A 22,184-nucleotide genomic window follows, 5' to 3' on the forward strand; every position below is an offset into this window, starting at 1 on the left:
AAAAAGCAAAAGAGAGATGAAAAATGAAAATCAGATTTGCGAAATATTTAAAATAGAACGATACAAAATACGAAATGATTTTGTCTAGAAATTATTCGACGGTAAAGAGTGAAAAAAGATCGCACAAAACGTTAAATTATTATAATTTCAATTTTTAGAAACTATCGTTAATTCTTGGATTAAAATATTAATTATTTTTAATCGATCGATATTACATATTTTCAATTGATGCGTGATCTAAGATTTTTGTATCGCGAATCCACTTTCAAAACCAATTGTATCACGAGAAAACTTTGCAACTTTTCCTGCACATATTTCGTGACTGTTGGCGTACGCCATTCTGACAGCAATGAAGTTTACAATTTGCATTCTGTGCCATGACGTTGTAATTGAATCTGAATCACGTTGAGCTTACGTGGAAGCGCGATCTAAAAGCAGGCCAGTCGTGGCGAAATTTTCAAAGAAACTCCACATCACTGCAAATCTTTTTTTCATCAAGAAGAAGTTGCTTTTTCTCTCTATAGAAATTCGCTTTACTTTCATGGAAATTCAGAGATGCAAAAATACACGGAATACGTATAATACGCAAAGATATTCAAAATATCCAAAGTATGACTCCTCGTTGTAACATTTAGCGGCAGAAATATCCGTTTAAAGCGTTTGACGCAGCGATTCGTACAATGTTTCAAATAATAAACCTCGTTCTGGCTCTGTGATCAAGGCTAAAGGTAGAAAACTTGCGAGAAATTGAAGTTTGCACGAGGAGGTATTTCGCTTTTTGCGATGAACGAGCGAATATCGAAGAAGAAGAAGAGAGAAGGAACACAGAACAGGAAGCAGTGAAATGCAAAGTAGAACGAGTATCACATGCAAGAGAAGCCGTCAATTAGGTCGTCGAATGGGGTCGCAACACAGTGTGTAAGTACAGTTTTCCTCGGATAAATCATTTTCTGTTAAAAAGAACACGGCAAGAAAGAAGGTGAAATCACGAGCGAGCCACGTTCGCAAATACGGACACGCGGTAAATTTCGAAGAAGCGGAAAGAGGAAAAAAAGCGATCCTTTAATTTTAGAACACGAACGTCAGCTTCGTGGCGTGAAAAGTACGCGCCTGTCGAACTGAAGAGTCTAGGATGATATTTGACGATTAATTTATGCATCCGATTCCGTAACTTTCAAGCATCGATGAAGATAAGTTTGTTTTCTAAGATCATTTTTAACCTATGTGAAATTTTCCATCTTTGCGTTTAACGGACTCGGTAAAAACGATATCTTCCGTGATCTTCGTGTTATGCGCACTCCGAGTATTCGCGAATCTGCAGATTTTCCATAAATACACGAATAAATCCGCAGACTGCATATGACGAATTTTTAAAAAAAGACACGGTGATCTGGTATCGGGAACGTGTTCGTGGAAAGCACCCAACGACAGAGTTGCTGAGGCAGACTCTGCGTATGCAAAGCGATCACAGATTTCACGCAGCCGTAGAAATTCAAATTCAACTTTTCGTTAGGAAGTTACAATGCTAAATATGTTTGTATCCAGCAGCCGCCTGCCACCAGAATCAGGTAACTACGTAATGCATACTGAACGGTACGTATGCGTCTCGAAATGAAATACGACGTTATAAAGCACTCCGGTAGGAGAAACAGGCGTGTCAGAAACCTAATATAGTTGTATCTCGGCAGAACGCAATAATCGGTGTTTCGCGTCCGCATACAAGAATCTTCTATTCGAAGAATGCTTATTATCAGAAAAATGTGAAATTTAACACGAATTAGGAAATCTATGAGGAGGACTAATCGAGTAAGAGGGTAGTAAATATTTTGTTAGATTTATTAAAGTTATAGCGACAAGCTTGCGATTGTTTTCGAAATCTGTCCAATTTCGCACCTACATATGTATATTCGATTTTTCATTAACTTTGTTAATAACGTAAAATTAGTTCCTCGTATTCGCAACAACAACTGCCGATTTTTCAATGTAGCGGAATAAAATATAAATATTACAAGTAATTGTAAACGTCATAACGAATTCATAATACATTTATTATATAAAAAGAGTAGGAAAGAACTATGTGAAAAGAGTAAGAAATTTATTATAATGTTATAAATCTATTCATCTTTGATACGTCGTTATGTGAATTGAATAGAAAATTTTCAAATAGGTTGGAAATAAGAATATAAATAATCGCTTATAATTTATCAGAAATTTACGATAAACTTTTTACTCGAACTTTTCCTATGTAGTCGAGTATTAGGTTGTCCGAAATGTTCCTTTCGTTTTATAAGGAAATAATAGACGCACAATGTTTTTTGTTTTATATTAGTTTATCGAATTATGCACGAACATAATAATAGAGATAGAACGAAATGGATGACACCTAATTCAATAAAGTAATATAAAACAGAAATTGTTGTTCATCTCTTATGAAACGAAAGAAACTTTTCGGACAAACTTACACTTAACTATGATATATCTATAGCGCACGCTGCTAACATCATTCGATATTCCTACTTCACAGTAACATCAACTACGAATATCAACGTTAACCTGCAATGATATCTTATTCATCTTCGATTTCTACCACCACGTACGTAATCTTCTGTCACGGTACAAGGAGATTGTATAGGGAGATCCTTGCGACGACTCACTCAGTGTACGATTTGTACGCTTTATTGATCCAGCCGATTAAATCAAAGGATTGGAAGGCAATTTACGATGGCTGTTTGCGACAGGAAGTATTCGGAATTCGCTTTTCCAACGCAGACCAAAACAAACGTGATAAAACACAGGACTTATGCCTCGGCTTAACTCTTTCGATTCGCTAATCTCCGAATTCCGTTTCGAACAACCCAACCACCCACTCTTTTTCTATTATTCTCTCGCGTTGTTGGACATTCTGGTGGTCTTGTTAACTCGGAATTGTTACGATTTTTCATATATACAACGCGACGAATTCGTAAAGATTCGACGAAGAAATTTGTAGAATTTGGTCGAAAATAACGAACTAATAACAACGCGATGACGCGAATTCAGTTATAGTTCTTGGATTCCAGGTTTGTGGAAACGACACGTTGAAAGTCAAGATTATCTTTTATCCTGACTATTTTTATAGAAAAATATCCCGTATGTTTCCTTATATCTGTTTCACTCGAATAAAAATATTTAATTCCAATATTATATTTCTCTACGTTCATTTCCTTCGAATTAAAACACTGAAATACTACATTTTACATGTACATTTTTATAATACCGATGATATTTAATAAATATTATTTCTTTCTGTGCAAGCTTCTCCTATAAACGTTACTCTTATAGAAAATTTTATTACGAGCAATTTTTTCGGAATTTATTCGTTTATTTCGATGTAACTATACGAAGAAAAGAAAACTAAAAGAATAACAAAAGATCGACGAGATCGTACAATTCGCTTGGAGAACTTCGTTCGTAAAACTGGCGCAATTTTGTTTGTTACATTAATTAGAGCTACGAATTCCCTCGAAAAGAAAAGGAAAGACGAAAAAATGAAAAAAGACGACGCGTATACCAGTTTTGATTTTCGGAAAAGAGAAGCAATAACATTCCCTGTGAAACAGCCTGTAATCCGGAATAAAAAATTAAATCCTCGGTGGGATTCGAAGGCATTGGCTATTTGTAGCGGTGTTACGCGGAAATCCCTGCAAGTGCGAGCTATCTGGTGTATCGGTGGAAGGCTTAGAAATAAATTTAAGAGCTCGAGATTCGAGAACGTCGTACGTCGCCACTCGCAATAGGATATCGCTTTTCTAAACGGATATTTATTGCCACCGCCTTTATTGACAGTTAATAGCGTGACACGGGAAGAAGAAATCTCAAAGATCGACTACGATTTACAATTTTCCAAAGTAATTTCCAAAGTAATCCTGGTTTTCGATCGTTGATCCATCGTTTTCCTCGTATCGCCAATTAGGATTATCATCTATGTTTATTTCCTTTTTATTGTAACGAATTAATTATTAAATTTCGCGTGAAAATAACAAATTTTACACGATCGTAATAAAAGTTCTTCCATACGTAAGCGAACAGAATGAGAATTGAAATGGAATAGAATTTAATAAAATTGCGTAAGATGAAAAATCGAGGAACGTCAAGATTGGGACGTTCGAGAAGGATGATAATTCGCATCCAGTTTTCCTTACCGTGGATTTAGTGCGCGTTGCATTTTCACGTGGTGGACAGGAACGTTGTATGAAATGAAACGTGAAAAACGAGAAGGCTAGAAGAGCTGGGCTAAAAGCATCTAAAACGCTTGGAAAAGCCCCGGTGAAGTGGCGTGCTTGATCGAATCAAGTTACAGATCTTCTTTACCTCGCGCCCAATACTCGTAACGAAGAAAAAGAAATCCTTTCGGAACTTTATAAAGTCCCGCTCTCTTCGCTGTCCGTTTCCTTTCACGCCACGGTAAATTCCCATATAACAAATCGAACTTGTTAAGACTACAATACGAAATTCGTCGTGTCTCCTCTTTTGTCACATCCTTTCGATCCGTAGCTTGTTAATCCTTTCGGCTGATATCAAACTCTAAACGTCCATCGTATTTTGTTTTCTTAGGGAAATCTTTCGGTCGATACGAATTTTCGAAGATCACTTTCTCGAATCGAACGAATCGTTTAATTACGTTAATACTTTTCGAATAAACGTGCCAACGCTTCATCATAAATACTTTATAATTCAGTTGATTATTATTTAATCGAAGAAACTATTGTAATTGTCCATTAATTTATGCGACCCACCTATTTTTTACTTTCCTATAATCATCTATTCGTAATCGTAATAATATAGGTTTGACCAATATTTGTCACTAAAATTACCCCGTCATCGTTAAAAATTATTAAGATAATTTACTCGTATCGAAACGCAATAATTTCTACCGATGATCTAATCAACTTTGTAACATTTTATAGAGAAACAATAAGTTAACGTAACTATGGGGGAAAACCATAATCGCGAGTGAAAGTAGAAATTAATAAAGTTCGGATAGCAAACATTTATTATCCGTCAAGTGTTAGTACAAGAACATAAAGTATTTATACACGTGGAGCGGCTTTTATTATCGCAAAATGATCTTATGCGCAGCATAGTTGAGTTATTTCATCATCTCGGACAAGCATGGCCCATAAACGCATCGTAAACTTTCAAACTCGTTGTATAACGAGATGTCAGCTTCCTCGAAGAGAAGTAGGAAATTAAACATGGTCATATCCTGTGGCGAACTTGTATAAAAATAAATTATATCCATCATTGGATCCGGCTAATGCTTCCACAACACATCGATATACATCGAACAAATTCTCTGAAATTCTTACAATCCACGGAAGATTCTTTAAAATCCACTGAAAAAATTTTTATACTACCGAGCAAAAATTCTTCAAATTAAAAATACTAGCAATTCGAACGACGAATTAACTCATCCTCCTCGGTTGACAACCCCAGTTCCATTTCATTAATTATATTCGCAGAAATATAAATTTGCATCAACATTCGCACTCTGTATATTATTTATTTCAAACACAGCGGCTACTAAAAGATATTTGTAAACGTCCTTATCTTCCAATGAAGCGTTCTCTTATTAAGTTTTAGGTTTCATTTCTATAATACCAAATTTTTTATCGTTAGAATTTCATACTTGTGCCGGTGATTATAAAAACGGCCAAATCGAGAACATAACAAATATTTTCTTCCCGTTTATTTTACGTTACTTCTATTTACGTTACGATAATCTGAAACCATCTTTGGTTGCGTCGTTAGACGGAATTCAGTTCACGCGTCAATCGCGAAACTTCAAATACCTCGAGACGAAAAATATATGACTTCATCTATAAGACGCCACATTCTGTTCGGATTTGTATACTATGAAAGTGTAGGCGTTACGAGATTCTAACTAGTAAAAGCATGGAGAATAAAGAACATAAAAAGTATTTTCTAAGGTCAAATTTAAGTTACAGATTGTGGGTCTAATGTTAAGTACGACACACGTTAAGCTTGACGGTTGGGAAAGTAGACGATAAATAAATGTCAAGAGAAATGTAACTAAAAAGTGCGTCCTAACCCGGAGGGGAGGACTATGGAAAGGTAAAAGATACTAAGTAACATTAAATTCTTGTAACCGTATAAAAATAGTATTGAATCGTACGAAATTTACTGTAACATCTAATTCGCTAGTACGTAAATACAATGACAAATGTAGAAACGTGTAGATGTACAAATATCTTTTGTATCCATCGTGTAAGAAATAATTGCGCAGAATCAGAAACGTTGTAGCGTCGATTGATTCGATTTATTTAATACAAGCGAATTTTATCGAACTGTAGGTGAATCACAGAAGGACTTACCGAAGGAGATGAGGCCGCTGTTCAGCATCGACAGTTTAATCTGGCTGGGAATAGAAGCGAGGCTGTGGCCAGGATTAAGATGACGTTTCCTCGGTGGTTTTTCCGGCGCTCTGGGCGCGCTTCTGCTTCTGTGATGATGATGGTGCTTCCTGTGCGAATGTGAATGAGAACCGGCAGCGGTCGAGGTGGCACCGGTACGATCTGAACCGACGCTACTTAAACCGAGGACGCCACCGCCGGTCGACTGCGTTCGCAGCGACGACATTTTCTGTAAAAATAAATGCGATTGTGCTTGTTACTAAACTGTATCGATGTACAGTGACTAGGCAGATATTATTTCAACGTTTATCGTAGACGATTTTTACAAATGTATCATATACCTACGTACACTTAATGACGAAAGTTAAGAAACGTTAATAATCGATTGAACCGATATCTTTTATCTATAATTTCCAAGCAATTTCGATCGGTTATATAGTTTTTAATTTTAAGTTTATAGTTATATAGTTTTGCCAATTTGTAGAGGACTTATGTATAAAGGATGGTTGATCGGTGAGATTTAATGACGAGATTGCTCGTTGTTGAAACCGTCGAATATATTTAAAAATAATTAAATAAATTAATGTACAGACAATATTCGCTGAGACCCTCGTACAATGTATAAGTCGTAAAATAGAATCGTTAATGACTCGTTAATTAGATCGCTGATAATTCGTTGATAACCGATTGATAACTATTTCATAATGTCTATTGACTTTTGTCGGTAAACGTATTGTGCGAAACTTTTCGAAATTTCATCAATATCGTAATGAGACACGAGTATCGTGATTAATATTGGCAAAATTGGAAACTCTGTAAGATATATAAAAGTCACAACACATACGTTTAATAAAGAATTGGCATTGATTTGTAACGTTTCTGAAAGATGTTTAACGTGAAATTTAATAAAAATCTTTTCTATTTAAAGTCACAACAGAGTAAATTCTATTTAATTATAATTATAATTATGTATTCTACTGTTACTCTATTATTGAATGTACCTATGTTGGGGATGAAACTATTTCTATTTATAGTAAAATATATAATGAATTAATAATATGAAAAGGTGGTAGTAAGAATAGAATTTTAATTTTCAATTAATATTGGACAATCGTAGGAGTTGATTTTCTCCGCGTTGAAATGGTTGATAAATTGTGTCGTAGCTACGCAGTGAACAGCGTTGCACGGACGCTGAGCATATGCTATAATGAAAACAATTGCGCGAATGACAACAAACGTGAAGCAATGCCATCGACGACGCGACGCAACGCGACGTATTTAAGAAAAAATACAGTTGATCGTCTTTATGTACATATTTTCTTAGCAAAGGTTCTTAGACTAAATTTCCCATCGCGTAAAATGAGAAAATAAGCATATTCTTTCACGTTATAAATTTTATGCTACCTCTCGAATAATATCCCTTTATATTTCATTCTTCTTACATTTATATTAAAATTTATATGTAGAATGCATGAAAATTGGGCAATTACATTGCATAAAATTTAACAGTATCGTGGTAAATTTAAGAGTATATTTTAATACAACCTTGTATTTTTCATTGCGCGGATTTTTAATTTTAAATGCAAAGAATTAAAGTAGTAATATATGATACGTTGTAACATTAATATTATTATCCTCATTTATTGCAGTACTAGTATTATTACACTTCTCGCTTACTTTCACTGGACAGAAAATAATTCGATTATTTCAAGAGTTATAAAACGATATAAAACGTTGCGTAAAACATCGTTGCATAATTTTAATAAATGAAAGAATAATTCAGTTACTGAATTTTCCTAAGTTCCGAATTAAAGTATAAATTACTATTAGGCAAAATCTAATTATCATTATGTATCGTTAATGTCATTACATATCAATGCATTTATTTTCAATAAATACAAAACAATCCAGTTATTTTAAGCCGGTAAATTTTTCAACGAAAGAGAGAAATTTAAAATCCTTTTGATCTATCTCAATCATCGTTAAATTCTACGTACTACGAGCATATGTACAAATGATCGAATCGTGAGGATACCTGAGGGAACTGGTGCGAGTGTCGAGAGATTGGAAGTTGTAGGACAGACAGAAGCGTAGTTGCTCACGGTACGACGGCTCGCGAGATTCTAAGACTCGAAAACTACTCTAGCGTCACGTGAAACACTCTAATTTCCCCCTCCAACACACATTTCCGAGGGTTGCTTCAGGGGGAACAAGGGGACATGGAAGAGGAATTTTTGGCGCGTTTCTTGAATGAAACGTACGTTCCATGACTATCTCCGTAGTAAACTAGGGTAACTGACCTACGATCACTGAGTTTCCTCCCTGGTGTTTGACATTTCCGAAAATTTATGACGCATCGGATAAACGTAGATTTTTATAGAAATCTACCTCGTCGTTTATACTTTACGCTATAAATTTGTATTATTATTACAAACAAGAACCCGGATTTCCTCTTAATTCTTCGTTTCCTTGTCGAATATATTCAACTTTATCAACGTTTATATTTAATCTCTTGACGTCGTGTGTATATAAAATAATTATATAATAATTTCTATTCGGGGATCATGGTCAATGCTATCAAATATACGTGCCTGCATATATATCTTTTGAAAAGATCAATTCGCAAATTTGCTTTAACAGACAATGCTATACGAAAATCGTGTTCGTAAAATACGTATTTTAGAATATATATTTCTTGACTTAAAAGAAACAGAAGAATACCGTTTGATTATTATCATCGTGATTTCACTATTATGATGAATATTATACGAGTATCGGGCTACTTTACAGCTTATGTTACAAAAATATCCCAATTCTCAGTTTCCCATTTTATGATTCCCAAATGAAAATCACAGCGTCTAGTAATTTAACGCTATAGAAGCTTTCAAGCAAAAATTTCTATTGCAAAGAATGACAAAGGATCGTCAACGATCGCGTTCTCGTGTGTAAGCCCAAAGAACACGGTCGTACGACGCACGCGTGAAAAGCCTGTTCTTTGCCGTATTCCGTTTGCCAATTAGCCGACCCTGTTGTCTCTATTCTCTGCCACTTCGCGCGGTTGTTCAAACGCAGCCTCATAGTCAGTCGGACACGGTACTCCTCTAGTTTTAGATCAGCCAGGCTGCAGTTGGAAATCGACCGCGAAATTTAAGGATCCCGCGTTCAGCGGTGCGTATCAAGCTGAGATCATGGTATCGGTTGATCGAGGAATACAATAAGACATTCAGACCAAAATACGCTACCAAGACCGAGAACTTTTGGGTGAAGGTTCGTGTACCGGGTGTGCCGATCGATTCGTCCACTTTCTGTACACTGTAAGAATCTTTCATTCGGTATACGTAACATACACAAGGATGTTTAAAATTCGTAATGTTCGATATTAATTCAAATTAATTTAATCTGTTACATTTGTAATATATATTTCTGCTGGTCATTACATTCTCTGTAAAAATTTCTTCGAATGCAGGTGTTTAAAATAGTTGAGTGTATTAGTTTTACGATACGGTTGAAAGTGGGCCGCGTTGAAGAAGATACGTTATTTTACTTTGACTCTGGTATCAAGGGAATCGTGAAAAATCTAATTTACACTTAATCGCAAAACAATAAAAAGCTGTATTTTTCCTACGAATCTTTTCCACCGAATAAAATATTTATATTATTTCTCGAGCTTCTTAATTTGAATTTTAAATATGCACCAACTTCTTTCAAATTGAATCGAACGACTTGAGATCTTTTGAAAAAAATTTTGAAACAATTACAATTAATCGGAGACGCAAAGAAAAGCGTGAGAGTCACTTTTTGACACTTTGCTATCCTTACATTGTTATGTAATGAAAATTTGAGATTGATTTTGAAGAATTATTAAAGTCTATTTTCTATAAGTTTGTTATATTAATATTCTTGTATTTTGAAATACAGGAAATATTTTCCTCTCTTTCGTTTCTCGATTTCGGGTCTTGCATCGGGGGTTGAAATTGAAATGTTTGTTTGGAAATATAAATTGCCGTTACTGACACGAATGGAACAATTTTTCGACAGTTGTTCGAAATTTTTTGATTAACACTGAGCTCTGACTGAATGCGAAATTTCTGGTTTATTGATTTTAGTTGTAGGTCAGTGCTGAAATTATTCTTCCATAATACCTTATTCTATATGTTTAGTACTTGATTTTAGATTATACGTAGAAAATATGTTACATTATACGAACATAAGACGCTTTACTATACTTTAACGCTTACTATATTCTTTTACGTAAAATACCAATGATAAACCAATAGCCGAAATATCAAACTTCCAAATAAGAATAAATAAAGGAATTGCGAGTAATACATAGAATAATAAATGGGACAAAATATAACACTGGCAAGTTTCATAAAAATTCTTCAACGCCAACGTGAAAGCGCTTCTTCGCCTTCATTTCGTCGTCCATAAAATAAATTAATTACCAGCGATCGAACGATAATTACCAGCCAATGTAAAATCGATTCGTACTTGATTTATGAACGATCGGTACGCTACATACGGTTTCGTAATTATAATCCGACGAAAATCGATTCTTCGACCCATTTCTTCTTTTTATCGTTGTACAATATTAACGGAGGATTTTCACGCGTGAAATGAAAGCATTGTCACGAATAACTCGATCGTGTTCCTCTCGCGGCTGACTGTGTCGTTCGTGCACACTTTTTGAAAAATTCAAGCGTACCTTTCGTTCAAAGATACATTGTATTGCACGCAATGTAAATTTAGCCTGCTAATACACAGATTTTCCTGTCTTTCCTCGAATTATACCGTACCAAAAATATCCCTAGGATAGTTGCGTAACGCACGATGACTGTACGTGCAAGAATCGCGATAATCTCTTGTTATACAATGACGTTACACTTCATCTGTATCGTTTTGTGTTTTTGTATTCGTATCTCTCGAGCTTATAATCCTACTGTACCGTATATATTTATGGTCTTGAAATCTCGTAAAAAAAAAAATAGCCAACTTGACAACATCCGTATGACCTTGAATTTTTTTCATACGATAATAAATTAGGAGATATTTGGATCATGTCATTTAATTGAACCACCCTGTATACGACATTTTACAAAAGTGAAGCTTTTACGCAATATATTACACGCGCTATGTAAATTTCTTGTTCCATCCAGGTTCTACGATTTCGTGAAGATTAAAACATTTGAAATATTTCTGGCACTGTGGTAAACTATATTTTTTTTAGATCATAGAAATTCTTTGGTGCTCATAATTTACATAGCAGAAGTTTTTATTCCAATACATTTATCGTTTCTTTAAAAAAAAAAAAAAAAACACGCTATATAAATTATATCATTTTCGTCCATCAATGAAATATTATATTTATATTACAACCTGGCTCTTTCGAAGAATCGAACAATTCCAAAATTGTGAAATTTGATTTAAGAAAGAAAACAAAAAGAAAATCCCAACCTTTTAAGAACATTAAAAATGGATACAAACCATCGATTAACAAATTCTTGAATTTGCAAAAGACAAATAGACAGAAAGAAGCAAAAGAACGCTGTTGATAATCGCTTTTTAACGTAATTCTTAAATTCTTCCACTAAATTGCTCGACATGGAAGAAAAAGCATAAAACGCGATCGCTCGACGTTCTGGCTTCCATTTTTCTACGTTTCACGACTATATTCCATTTCTTTTCCAGTTTGCTACACCAATGGAAATTGGAATATTTTCAGATGGAACGTTATCGCTTATTACGGTGGAACGCTGATTGGATTTAGCGGGACAGACAGATTTTAATTTCTATTTCCCATTTTCTCTTATTTTTTTAAAGGACTACCGTCTGCGTTTCTCCTCTCGCGCTAATCCACTGGAAAGGAAACGAAAGAACTTTTTGACGAAAGGTTTATAATACCTAAGTGACGTGAAAATCCCGTAGACCAGAAGCGTAATAATTTTGTGCTTAATCGTTCGTTTCACTCGTAAAGACTTTATATTTCTCGAATTCTACCTTTCTTGCGCAGAATAAATGGAAGTTTAAAATTATCTCTCATTCCGTTAATTCCGAATCTACTTCCGGATAATTTATAGCATTTCAAATATATACAATTCTTGCCATTAAGTAATTTGAGGGGAGCTGTTACTGAAAATTCCTATGGAAAACTATAATTCTGCCATTTTTATCTCTTCATTGTACAGAAAGAGTATAAATCATTCGGTCAATTAAGCGTTTTTATTATTAAGCGTTTTATATTCTCGTTATTTTACCAATACTTTCTATAATACTTTGTGTAATTTCTATTAATTTGAAGGAACGATATGAATAATTTTTTCGATTAAAAACTTGTAAGATTCGACGCTAGAAGTTGTAACTGTACCAGTTACGTACACAAATCCATCGATCGATGTCAATGTATCCTACTCGTGATAATAATCCCCCCAAGATCCTTCAAAAGGATCGGAAAGGTTCCGAGCAGGATCCACTGATTATCAGTGACAGGACCCTGCTAGATAAGGATACGTACGCATCGATAACGATAGAGGGAAGTCGATGCGAGCCGGAAGCATGGTGCGTAGACGGGAAGTCAAAACTGACTCGATACGGAAGTCAAACAACCTTTCGTATTGTCATAGGGTCATAAAACGGTAATAGGATAACCACGTCCGACAAACATCCTGCAGGCCATTGGGATAATAACCAGATATTGTCCCAGGCTCAGAAGGCAGTAACAGGATAGCCACTTCTGACTGGCATCCGGTGACAACTCTTCCATAGGGCCCAAATCTTGGTATTAGGTCGTCCGAAAAGTTTCTTTCCTTTTGTAAAGAAATAATGGACGCACAACATTTTCCGTTTTATATTATTTTATCGAATTACGTACGATCCATTTTGTTCTATCAAAATAAAGATCATAACGTTCGACAGATTATGTTTCATTTTTGTATAAAGATGCGTCGTTGTAAAAGAAAGACACTTTCCGGACAACCTAATATATGAGGCTTCCCAAAATCAGCGCTCCACATACTCTGTTATAACATTCTGAACCGTTAAGCTAGAAAAATTTACCAAACGTCCAGCTGGACAAATTATAAAGTACAAATTAAATAATAAAAAAAAACACTCTGTTGGATTCGTATAATAAATTTTACGTAGACTATCGTATCTGAAGTTCGAATTTCTCACCTTACGTGCAAAGGTTCAAACTATCGCGAAATAATTCAGAGGACGTGAAGAGACAACCGGTAATTTGTTAATTTCACGATCTCCTGTGTCTTCTACGTGACAGTATCATCGCTGTGTACGCGCCTCAAACCGAGGACTCACGAGAACAAACTGCGTGGAACTGCGAATGTCCATCGTGTATAACGTAGTAGTCAAAGTAGAAGTAGACCGAGGAACTGTTTAATATCTAATATAAGATACGATGCGATATTAGCGAGTATGCTCGTGACCTCTTTGCTTATATAACTTCGACCTGTTAATTCAAAATTCCGTTAGAGGAAAGTTTCGACCGATATTAGAGATGTTCAACTGCACTGCGGTTACTTTTATAATTTTATACAGTTTCGAAAAAGAGGGAAGAAGTTTCAATTCGATTAGTATACAATATATATGTAGTACCGGGGCCAAAAGGCCTAAGGTATCGGTCGAACTGTAAACAAAGTACCGTTTAGCATCAATGTACCTTTAAGTGGACAGTTTTCGTGAAAAGGCTGCGTGACCTTAACCACGGGGGGTTTCGGGATGCCTGTTCCGAAGAACGGGAAAAGGTAGAGGGTGCAGAGCGTGTAGAGCGGGCAGAGCGTGCAGAGTGTGGAGAGCGGGCAGAGTGTGTAGAGCGTGTGGAGCGTGCGGAGTGGGCAGAGCTTGAATTGGGAGTCAGAAAGCCGCATGCGAGAATAGAACGTAGAACAGCATTGTAATCATTTCGTTGCTCTTAATAATATATATTAAATCAAAACATCATTACTTGTCCTTTCTCTCTAAGACCCATTTGGATGCTACATATATTATACATATTTTTTCTATACATGTTCGTCGATTTTTCTCAAACGGCTTGACCATCGGCATGATTCCTTTTGGATTCTGCAAGTTATATTCTCCCGTTAGCCCCGTTACAAAAATTTTTGTATTTGTTCTTTTACACTATTTTTTTTTTCTTTTTTTTTCAAAAATCCAATTTTTACGTATGCTCGTCGATTACTCTGGAGTGGATTGAGTTATCAGGATGAAACGTTTCTCATCTTGCGGGAATGGTTCACCGATCGTACCCGTCAGCAAAATTTGTCCAATTTGTTCGTTGTTAAATATCGTTACTGCAAATTACATATTATTCACCGATTACGTCACATTACATTATTTTACATTACGTTATTTCATCGTGTCTGATCGTTTCACCGCAAACTCGTCGCTGGACCCGATGAAATTGGACAGTTTCTTTAAACCGTGTCCTTTATTATTAACTCCTTGTTTCAAGCGTGCTTGCGTCATTTCTCTACACATTGGTCGCAAGAAATACGACTCGTAATCTTTGCATTTCTGCAAGCGCTCTTTCGTTATGCGAAATAGTAACGTTTGGGTCTTACAGAGCGATTCCAACGTTCAAGATATCGTCCCGTGAGAAAATAATAAAATACAATTGTGCACTTTTCGGATGCATCGGACCGTCAGGCGAACTTTTGAACCATTGAATGCCGCAAAATTCTTTCCCGCTCCGTTTGTTGCCGGGACGACACTTTCCTTTGTGGGAAAGCTTCGCTGTCGCCAACTGGTGCAAAGCCTCAAAGCCGGTAGCTCACAGCACGCGTTTCGGCGACCATCAAACGACATATACGTTGCGACGTATACAGCGTATCTATACTTCGTACAATTTCGCATCAGCCGCGTGATACCACTGATTGGTCTGCAACCATTTTGTTTGCGAGACGAATACCGACAGTCGTTCGTTCCATCCTCTGGCCACTTACTGACGGCTGCGAATAGACGGTTGTCGTCTTGTATTTTGAATATACGTGCGAAATAAAATCTCACAGAGTCGTTCAGCATTTAAAATCTCTCGCGTTATCATCGGTTGGTCTGCAACGATTTTGTCACGCGTTACGTAAATCGGGCGTTACCGTTCTACGTTCAAAACTTGTCGTTCGATCTTCGAGGAAACGAAACGAGCTCACCGCTTACACCGAAACTGGGCACTGGCCTAATTAACGATACCGGAGCAAATTCTGAGTCCACGCTTCGTATGCGAGCTGTTAAGTATTTCTGTGGACTAAGACGCTTCACCATCGGGGTGTCTCCTTCGATTTCGACGGGGATACTTGATCGATGCGACGGACGTCGAATGGCAGCATTATTTGATTTACCAGCGCTATTTCTGGCTCGTGCCAACTACTGCAACAACCGTCGTAAACGCAGATAAGGAGACGCAGGAATCGTGCTCGATACGAACGTAGTTGCAAAATCGCGAATACGACCGGAAGCGTCGTGAGTATCGCTAGTTTGTTTCGGAGCGTAAAGCGAATCCAGTTTCGAACGTTGTTAATGTCACAGAGATATAAATTAGCAATAGAAAAACCAGGGGGTTTAAGGAACATCCTGCAGGTCATCGAAACTACAACGTGGACAGTGTCCCAGGGTCAGAAGACAGTAACAGCGTGGCTACCTCTGACCTGGACCCTGGCGATACCCTTGGTGACACCACCTCCATAAGAGCCAAACCCATAGTACATAAACCTTCGTAAAATCAGCTCTCGACGTTCTTTTCTAGTATTCTTAACCGTCACTCTATTGAAAATAAACAAACAAAAGCAAACCCCAGTAAATGCAACCATATTACGTTTGCACTAAGAAAACGGAAACCACCAAATGTCCAATTAAATGGCACGCACATAACACAAACAAGGCAAGTTAAATACCTAGGACAACATACTAAATCACTTATAGACAAAATACGAATAAAAAGAAGACAAATGTACTGGCTAATTAATCGAAACTCTAAACTCGACATAGAAAATTGTTGAAGTGGTCTCTACCTCTAAGAAAACTCTACATTTGGTCTTTTTAGTTTTCTCAAGCACCGAAGCCATCGACAGCGTATAGACAAAAGACTGGGACGAAGGCAGACCATAAACAATAGACAGGCGACGTTGGCTTCGAAGTTTTCAGTTATAAAGTAACATTGTTGGCGTAACTCAAATTGTATTCCTACTTATTATTACATTTCTCTATTAAATATATATTTTCAACCTTACAATTTATCCACGCGTTTCTCTCTTTATACACCCAATAACCTCGACAAAAATAAACTAAAAATCTACAAAACGATAATAAAACTAATTTGAACGTACGGAATACCGCTATGGGGGACAATAGCAATGAGCCACATAAATAAACTACAGTCGCTACGATCGAAGATACTGAGAACAATAGTCAACGCCCCATGGTATACCAGAAACGAGAATATACGCAAAGACTTAAAAATACCAACGGTTAAAGAAGAAATCGGCAGGTACGTAGAAAAATACAAGAAAAGAACGGCAACACATCCAAACCAGCTGGCTGCTGAAGCGAGCAAAACTCTGATAGAAAGAACTAAAAAGAAAGCACGCCTCTGACCTCGCTAAAAAGGTAAAATAGTCAAATTCGAAGATGGTATCTCGCTGGGAGTAGCCATCCACATGTTATTTAGCAATTAAGTTAGACAAATTTACCAAATGTCCAGCTGGACAAATTGTAAAGTACAAATTAAATAATAAAAAATAGAAGAATCTTAAAACCCTCGATATTAATTATTTATATCAGTATCAAATCCATTTACTCGTCTCGCGTTAAATCGTAACAACGTTTTCTATAAGATACAGGATAGGTGGATAGAGCCGGAAGTCTGGTAACGAAGTTCTTGTCTGCGACGGTTAAGTAGTAACGGACAAGAAGTCGTATATGATCAGACCAAATGGATCTGACACGCGGCATTTATTTCACTTGCAGATAACTCGCGTTACGAGCCTCCATCGAGAGGATGAATCCTCGCTTCTGAATATACTATTTGTCTCTAATGTCTACGTGCGGAAAATTAACTTTGAAATATCACTTCGACATTCCTCTCTTCCGGATCACAGCACCGATTTCATTAGCATGTTAATCAGGCAAACTTCGGAAAGTTTGAAATTATATCGAAACAAAGTTTCCTCGAATAGAAATAAATTGACTTCCGCGACGGAAATTTTAGAATGAAAATTTTAATGGGCTAATCGTTGGCTGTGATATATTTATTTATATAGAATGTCTTAAACAACGTAAGAAACTTTCGAAACGAGAAACGTCTCCCAAACGTTTTCGTAACGTAGTTTCTTTATCGATGAGAAAATATATTTTCATTTAAAATATTTTTTAACAAACAATCAGCAACGGTTTAAATATCACGGCGATCGATCTGTACCATACTTTGTACTTTAAAAAAGAATATACAAGAACCGTGTAATGATACAACCGTATCTAAAATTAAAGGAGTAAATTACTAACATTGTACAGAAATAAGCGTTCTAATATTTGTAAATAATTTTCACGAATACAGAATTTAATATACTATATATACGATTGAAATTAGAAATTATTAATAAAACGTTTATTTCTAATAAGAATACAGAATTTAATATACGATATACGATTGAAATTAGAAATAAACGTTTTATTAATAATTTCTAATTTCAATCGTATATCGTATATTAAATTCTGTATTTGTGAAAATTATTTACAAATATTCGAACGCTTATTTCCGTACTATATTAACAATTTACTTCTTTAATGAAATAAACGTTTTTTAATCATTTCTAATTTCAATCGTATATCGTATATTATATTCGATATATAAGAAAATATATTTAGAAGATTACGATCGCACAACATTTAAAATTTCCAAACGACAAACAAAACCAGAAAAGTTCTATATTTCTGATCACAAGCGAATAAGCGAATATAGACAAAAGACTTGAAATTTTGACACGAAATCACCTTTACAACTCGATTTCTCCGTGGCATTTAAAAATTGAAGAACCATCTCCATCCGATGGGAATTTATTTTAAGCGTTTCACGGTGAAATTCCTTTTCACAAACTTACGTTGCTTCTGTTATCCCTTATCTCTGTCTTCGTTCGCCGCGATCGATCGGAAACGCGGAACACGCGGAGCTCGAGTGCTTTCCATCGTAAAAATCGTTCCAATATACTTTGCATAATGTTTCAACGATTCGAGCATCGACTTTAATTCCTATGGTTCTTAATCGTGCATCTCTTAAAGAGTTTCCAGTTACTCTGAAACTGTTGCCTCTCATTTTCTCTCTCTTGTATCGATTATTTAAAGTAACTCCGCATTCTTTGTTTCGCTATTTTAGAATTATTTTAACCGTATCCATTCAAAGTCAAAGTCAATAAGGAAGACATAAGGAAATTGTTAGGATAATATTTTCAGAATTAACCACGGCTCGAAATTCCCAACATTGCGAGGTATTCAGATTCGAATAACAAACTCGATAATTTCTGTTCTTATTTATCATACATATGTTTATATAGAAAATATATATATCTTACTTAATATCAAAATTGCCGCTTGTGGGAGTACTTTTTGCAGAAAATATTCTTTACGGATTACGCGTGGCTGAAATATTTGCCGATAAATGGACTATAAATCGTTTAAATACCACGAAAATCAATATTTAAGACGAATATGTCAAAGTAGAGATATTTTGAAAGAACAAGTTTATATCTATCGCAGCAAATAGGGGACAAGTTTATATCTATCGATAGCTCAAAAAATGGGAAAATGACGGACCGCTATAAGGAAGAAAATATCGAAGGCTATCGGCGACTAGAGTTCTAAAAATTTGAAACTCGAGCAAACGATGGCTTGGAGGAAAATCGAAGATCGAAAATTCGTTCGCAGAGCAGAATGTTTCTAAATATAAAAATTCTCGAAGCGAAATGTCGCAAAAGCGAACAATACGCGTCCGTCTAGTCGAAAAAGCGACGTTCGAGGCGAGCTAAGGATCTCAAGGTTTCCTGTTGGAGAGCTGCGCGCGCTGCGCGCGCGGGTTATTTTTAAATGTTTTGTAAGTTGCGTTTACAGGCATCGACGCCAACGAAGGTCGGTTATTGACCAGCGTCGACCTCTAAATTCCACTTCGCGCCATCGAAATTTTCTATCGCGAACGACTTCGATCTTTTCTCGCGTAAACGCGTATTTTATCGCGCGAGTAAAGTCTCGTTCGGATTAATCGAGTTACTCGAACTCGAGGCGCGTAGTTCGGTTACGTAAAGGCGAGCTTCTACGATAAGACGTCCGCCAGCGTCTTGTTTCTCTCGCTTCTTTTTCTTTTTCTTTTTTTTTATTTTGCTGATCCTAGTCGCGAGACTTTGACAGTCTTGTCAACTTTCGCGTGTGCGAGAAAGCTGCGAATATATTTGAGTTGCGTGCTCGTTGAAGAGACGTTCTTCTCACGGTGATAACGAAATTTCCACGCTGTGCGAGAAAGCGTGGGTGTGTCTTTTTTAACGCCGTCCAAGGAGAAGATGCGAGATAAAACGATCGTGAATGGTCGGAAGCTTGTGCACGTTACGTCGGTTCGTGTATATGAAACGCCGTTTCATCGATCGATTGCAAAAAATTGCGAAAGTAAAGGGTCGTTAACAGAGAAATATTGTTTGAAGGCCGCAAAGGAAAAGTATGATTTTATTCACGAGGCAAGTAATTTGAATATTTGTAATAATTTAAATCCTATGATCGATGAAACCGCTCAAGATGTATGCTTAATTATTCTCTTACGTCCAATAAAGATATAATAAATGAAATCGCGAAACCACCTCTGTGTAAATGATTCTCATTGTGGCGAATAAATAGTTGGTCTGTACGAAATACGTAATTCACCGTCAACGGGTTAATAAAATGAATCGTCTCGAGTCACCGCGAAATGCACGTGCCTAGTCGAGAATTTATCGCGGAATAATAACCGCGTAAACGTTTAAGCCGCAGAATTACGGTGCTTTACCGGCGAGCTCGCTCCTTAATGCACATCGTCGTTGAATAAGGAGGATTTACACGAGGACCGTACGACCAACCAACTGCACGAGGATACACGTTCGAACGGAAGCAGACGGTTAATGATGTCGGCGAGATCGTATCTGCGACCCACGTTCGATTACTCCACGCTTTTCTTAGAGGTTCTTCTTCTTCGAGGTGGAAAGATGGATAGATGGTATGGTCGTGGTCAGGGTAAGTCACGCAGTTGCGACAGGTCGCGTTTCTTGCTCGCTAGGGATAGATAGCAGCGAGAAAAAGCGAGCTCGATGGCGCACGGGGCTTGAAATATCGTTTCTCGTGTTGAGACGTGGAAGAATCTTTCCTAAAAAGTTTCTAGCGAAACGCGGATTACGAGCGAAGGGTATGGAGAAAGCAAGAAATGTCATAAGGTGGAATTATCGAGAAACTTAATTGGTAAATGGTTCGGTTCACAAATCGGTGAACAAACAAGGCGATGGATTTCAGTTAGTTCGTTATATGTATATGAAAATTACAATTGTATTAAATATCAGAAGGAAAAATGAACAAACAGAACGATTGTTTTGTATCGTACTACTTCCTGTAGAATTAAACGGCGAGTTGGGCTCTACGTGATATTTGAATAAAATAAAAAGTGTCTACCTCTATTAATACAATTGATAAATTGCAGTTTATGGGCTTCTATCGCGCAATAGGCACGATCTGAAACAATGAAAGATCATTGAAAGATTTTAATCGATGAAAGACAGCGGTGACCATTTCTTTCTTGCTAATGTTCAAGTTAAAAGCAAAAAACAAATTACAAAATATAATAGGAAAGAACAGACGGAAAAAGGGAATAAGTTCTCCTTCGAGCCTACGCAACTAAAATGAAAGAGAATAAATCCACGGTTACATCGTAACCGAGCACTGATTAAAATCTTTTAGCTCGAAAGAAACTACGTACGATCGGGAAACTTAATGGAGTCCTTTAAAACTTTCCATAGAAAGAGGCAGAGAGAGAACTTCTGAATCTGGAAAACAGGAAAGAACTGCAGTTCTTATCGAAAATCCAATTCCTATCTCGGCCCTAACATAAATAGGAAGGCAACCTTCGTGAGTAGCAGAAATTTCAACGTCACGGCGTCGCTGCGATCTTCCACTGTATCTATTTGGAAAATGTCAATTTACAGTAATACCGTCTACCCTTCTTCATCTCGAAGAATCACGCGCATCTCCTCGAATCTTCGCGAGTTTCGCGATAATTTTCCACGCCGAGTCTCTCGAATTCCTCGAGACGTACGAATCATCGTTTTTCCACGATTAGAGTCCCTTGCTTCCCGTTAAAGCGACGATCGATCGAGAAACGCAATTTATATTTCGTTTAGGAAATTAATTCTCTTCGTAAGAATGTTATATAAATTAAAATGAATTACTTATAGCAACTTCGAAATTTTGTTAACGCTGCAACGAGCGACAGAGAAAAGGATTTATTCGAGATTTTCCAGCTGTTCTTGCGTCTACAATCTGCATATGTCGTCCCTTTCGCAATTCTTGAAATAAAACGTCCTCTCACAACGATACCGAAAGATAGGCTTGGGTCAAGAACAGCAGTTCGAACAAACAGTTGTTGGAAAGAATTTGCAAATAACGATGGATCGGTGATACTTACGTATCATTTACTTACATTAACGATTCATTTTGTCCATAGCCTTGCGTTACATCGTACGTGCGTGTCATTGTATTAGGTTGTCCGGA

General features: G+C 36.6%; 1 protein-coding gene and 1 long non-coding RNA gene across 8 annotated transcripts in view; one reads left to right on the forward strand and one right to left on the reverse strand.

The window, feature by feature from the left end:
• Nucleotides 1-22,184, reverse strand: part of LOC100646666 (receptor-type tyrosine-protein phosphatase kappa) — a 104,209-nt gene that overhangs the window by 74,688 nt on the left and 7,337 nt on the right. For 5 of the 6 annotated variants that reach the window (XM_012312285.3, XM_048408604.1, XM_012312283.3 and 2 more), the window contains exon 3: nucleotides 6,375-6,642. In XM_012312285.3, coding sequence (XP_012167675.1) covers nucleotides 6,375-6,639 — 265 coding nt within the window. In that variant the 5' untranslated portion in view covers nucleotides 6,640-6,642. Of the gene's footprint in view, nucleotides 1-6,374; nucleotides 6,643-8,448; nucleotides 8,560-22,184 lie in introns of those variants that run through there. The other variant, XM_012312280.2, reaches the window with a different exon arrangement.
• Nucleotides 282-6,491, forward strand: LOC125385633. Of its 2 annotated transcripts, none has more exons than XR_007225116.1 (3): nucleotides 282-918; nucleotides 5,988-6,114; nucleotides 6,354-6,491. It is a non-coding gene; the product is annotated as an uncharacterized LOC125385633 (long non-coding RNA). The 2 variants fall into 2 exon arrangements; XR_007225115.1 differs by having other exon boundaries at nucleotides 283-918; nucleotides 5,982-6,114.

Source organism: Bombus terrestris, chromosome 9, assembly GCF_910591885.1.
Source record: "Bombus terrestris chromosome 9, iyBomTerr1.2, whole genome shotgun sequence".
Taxonomy (NCBI): Eukaryota; Metazoa; Arthropoda; class Insecta; order Hymenoptera; family Apidae; genus Bombus; species Bombus terrestris.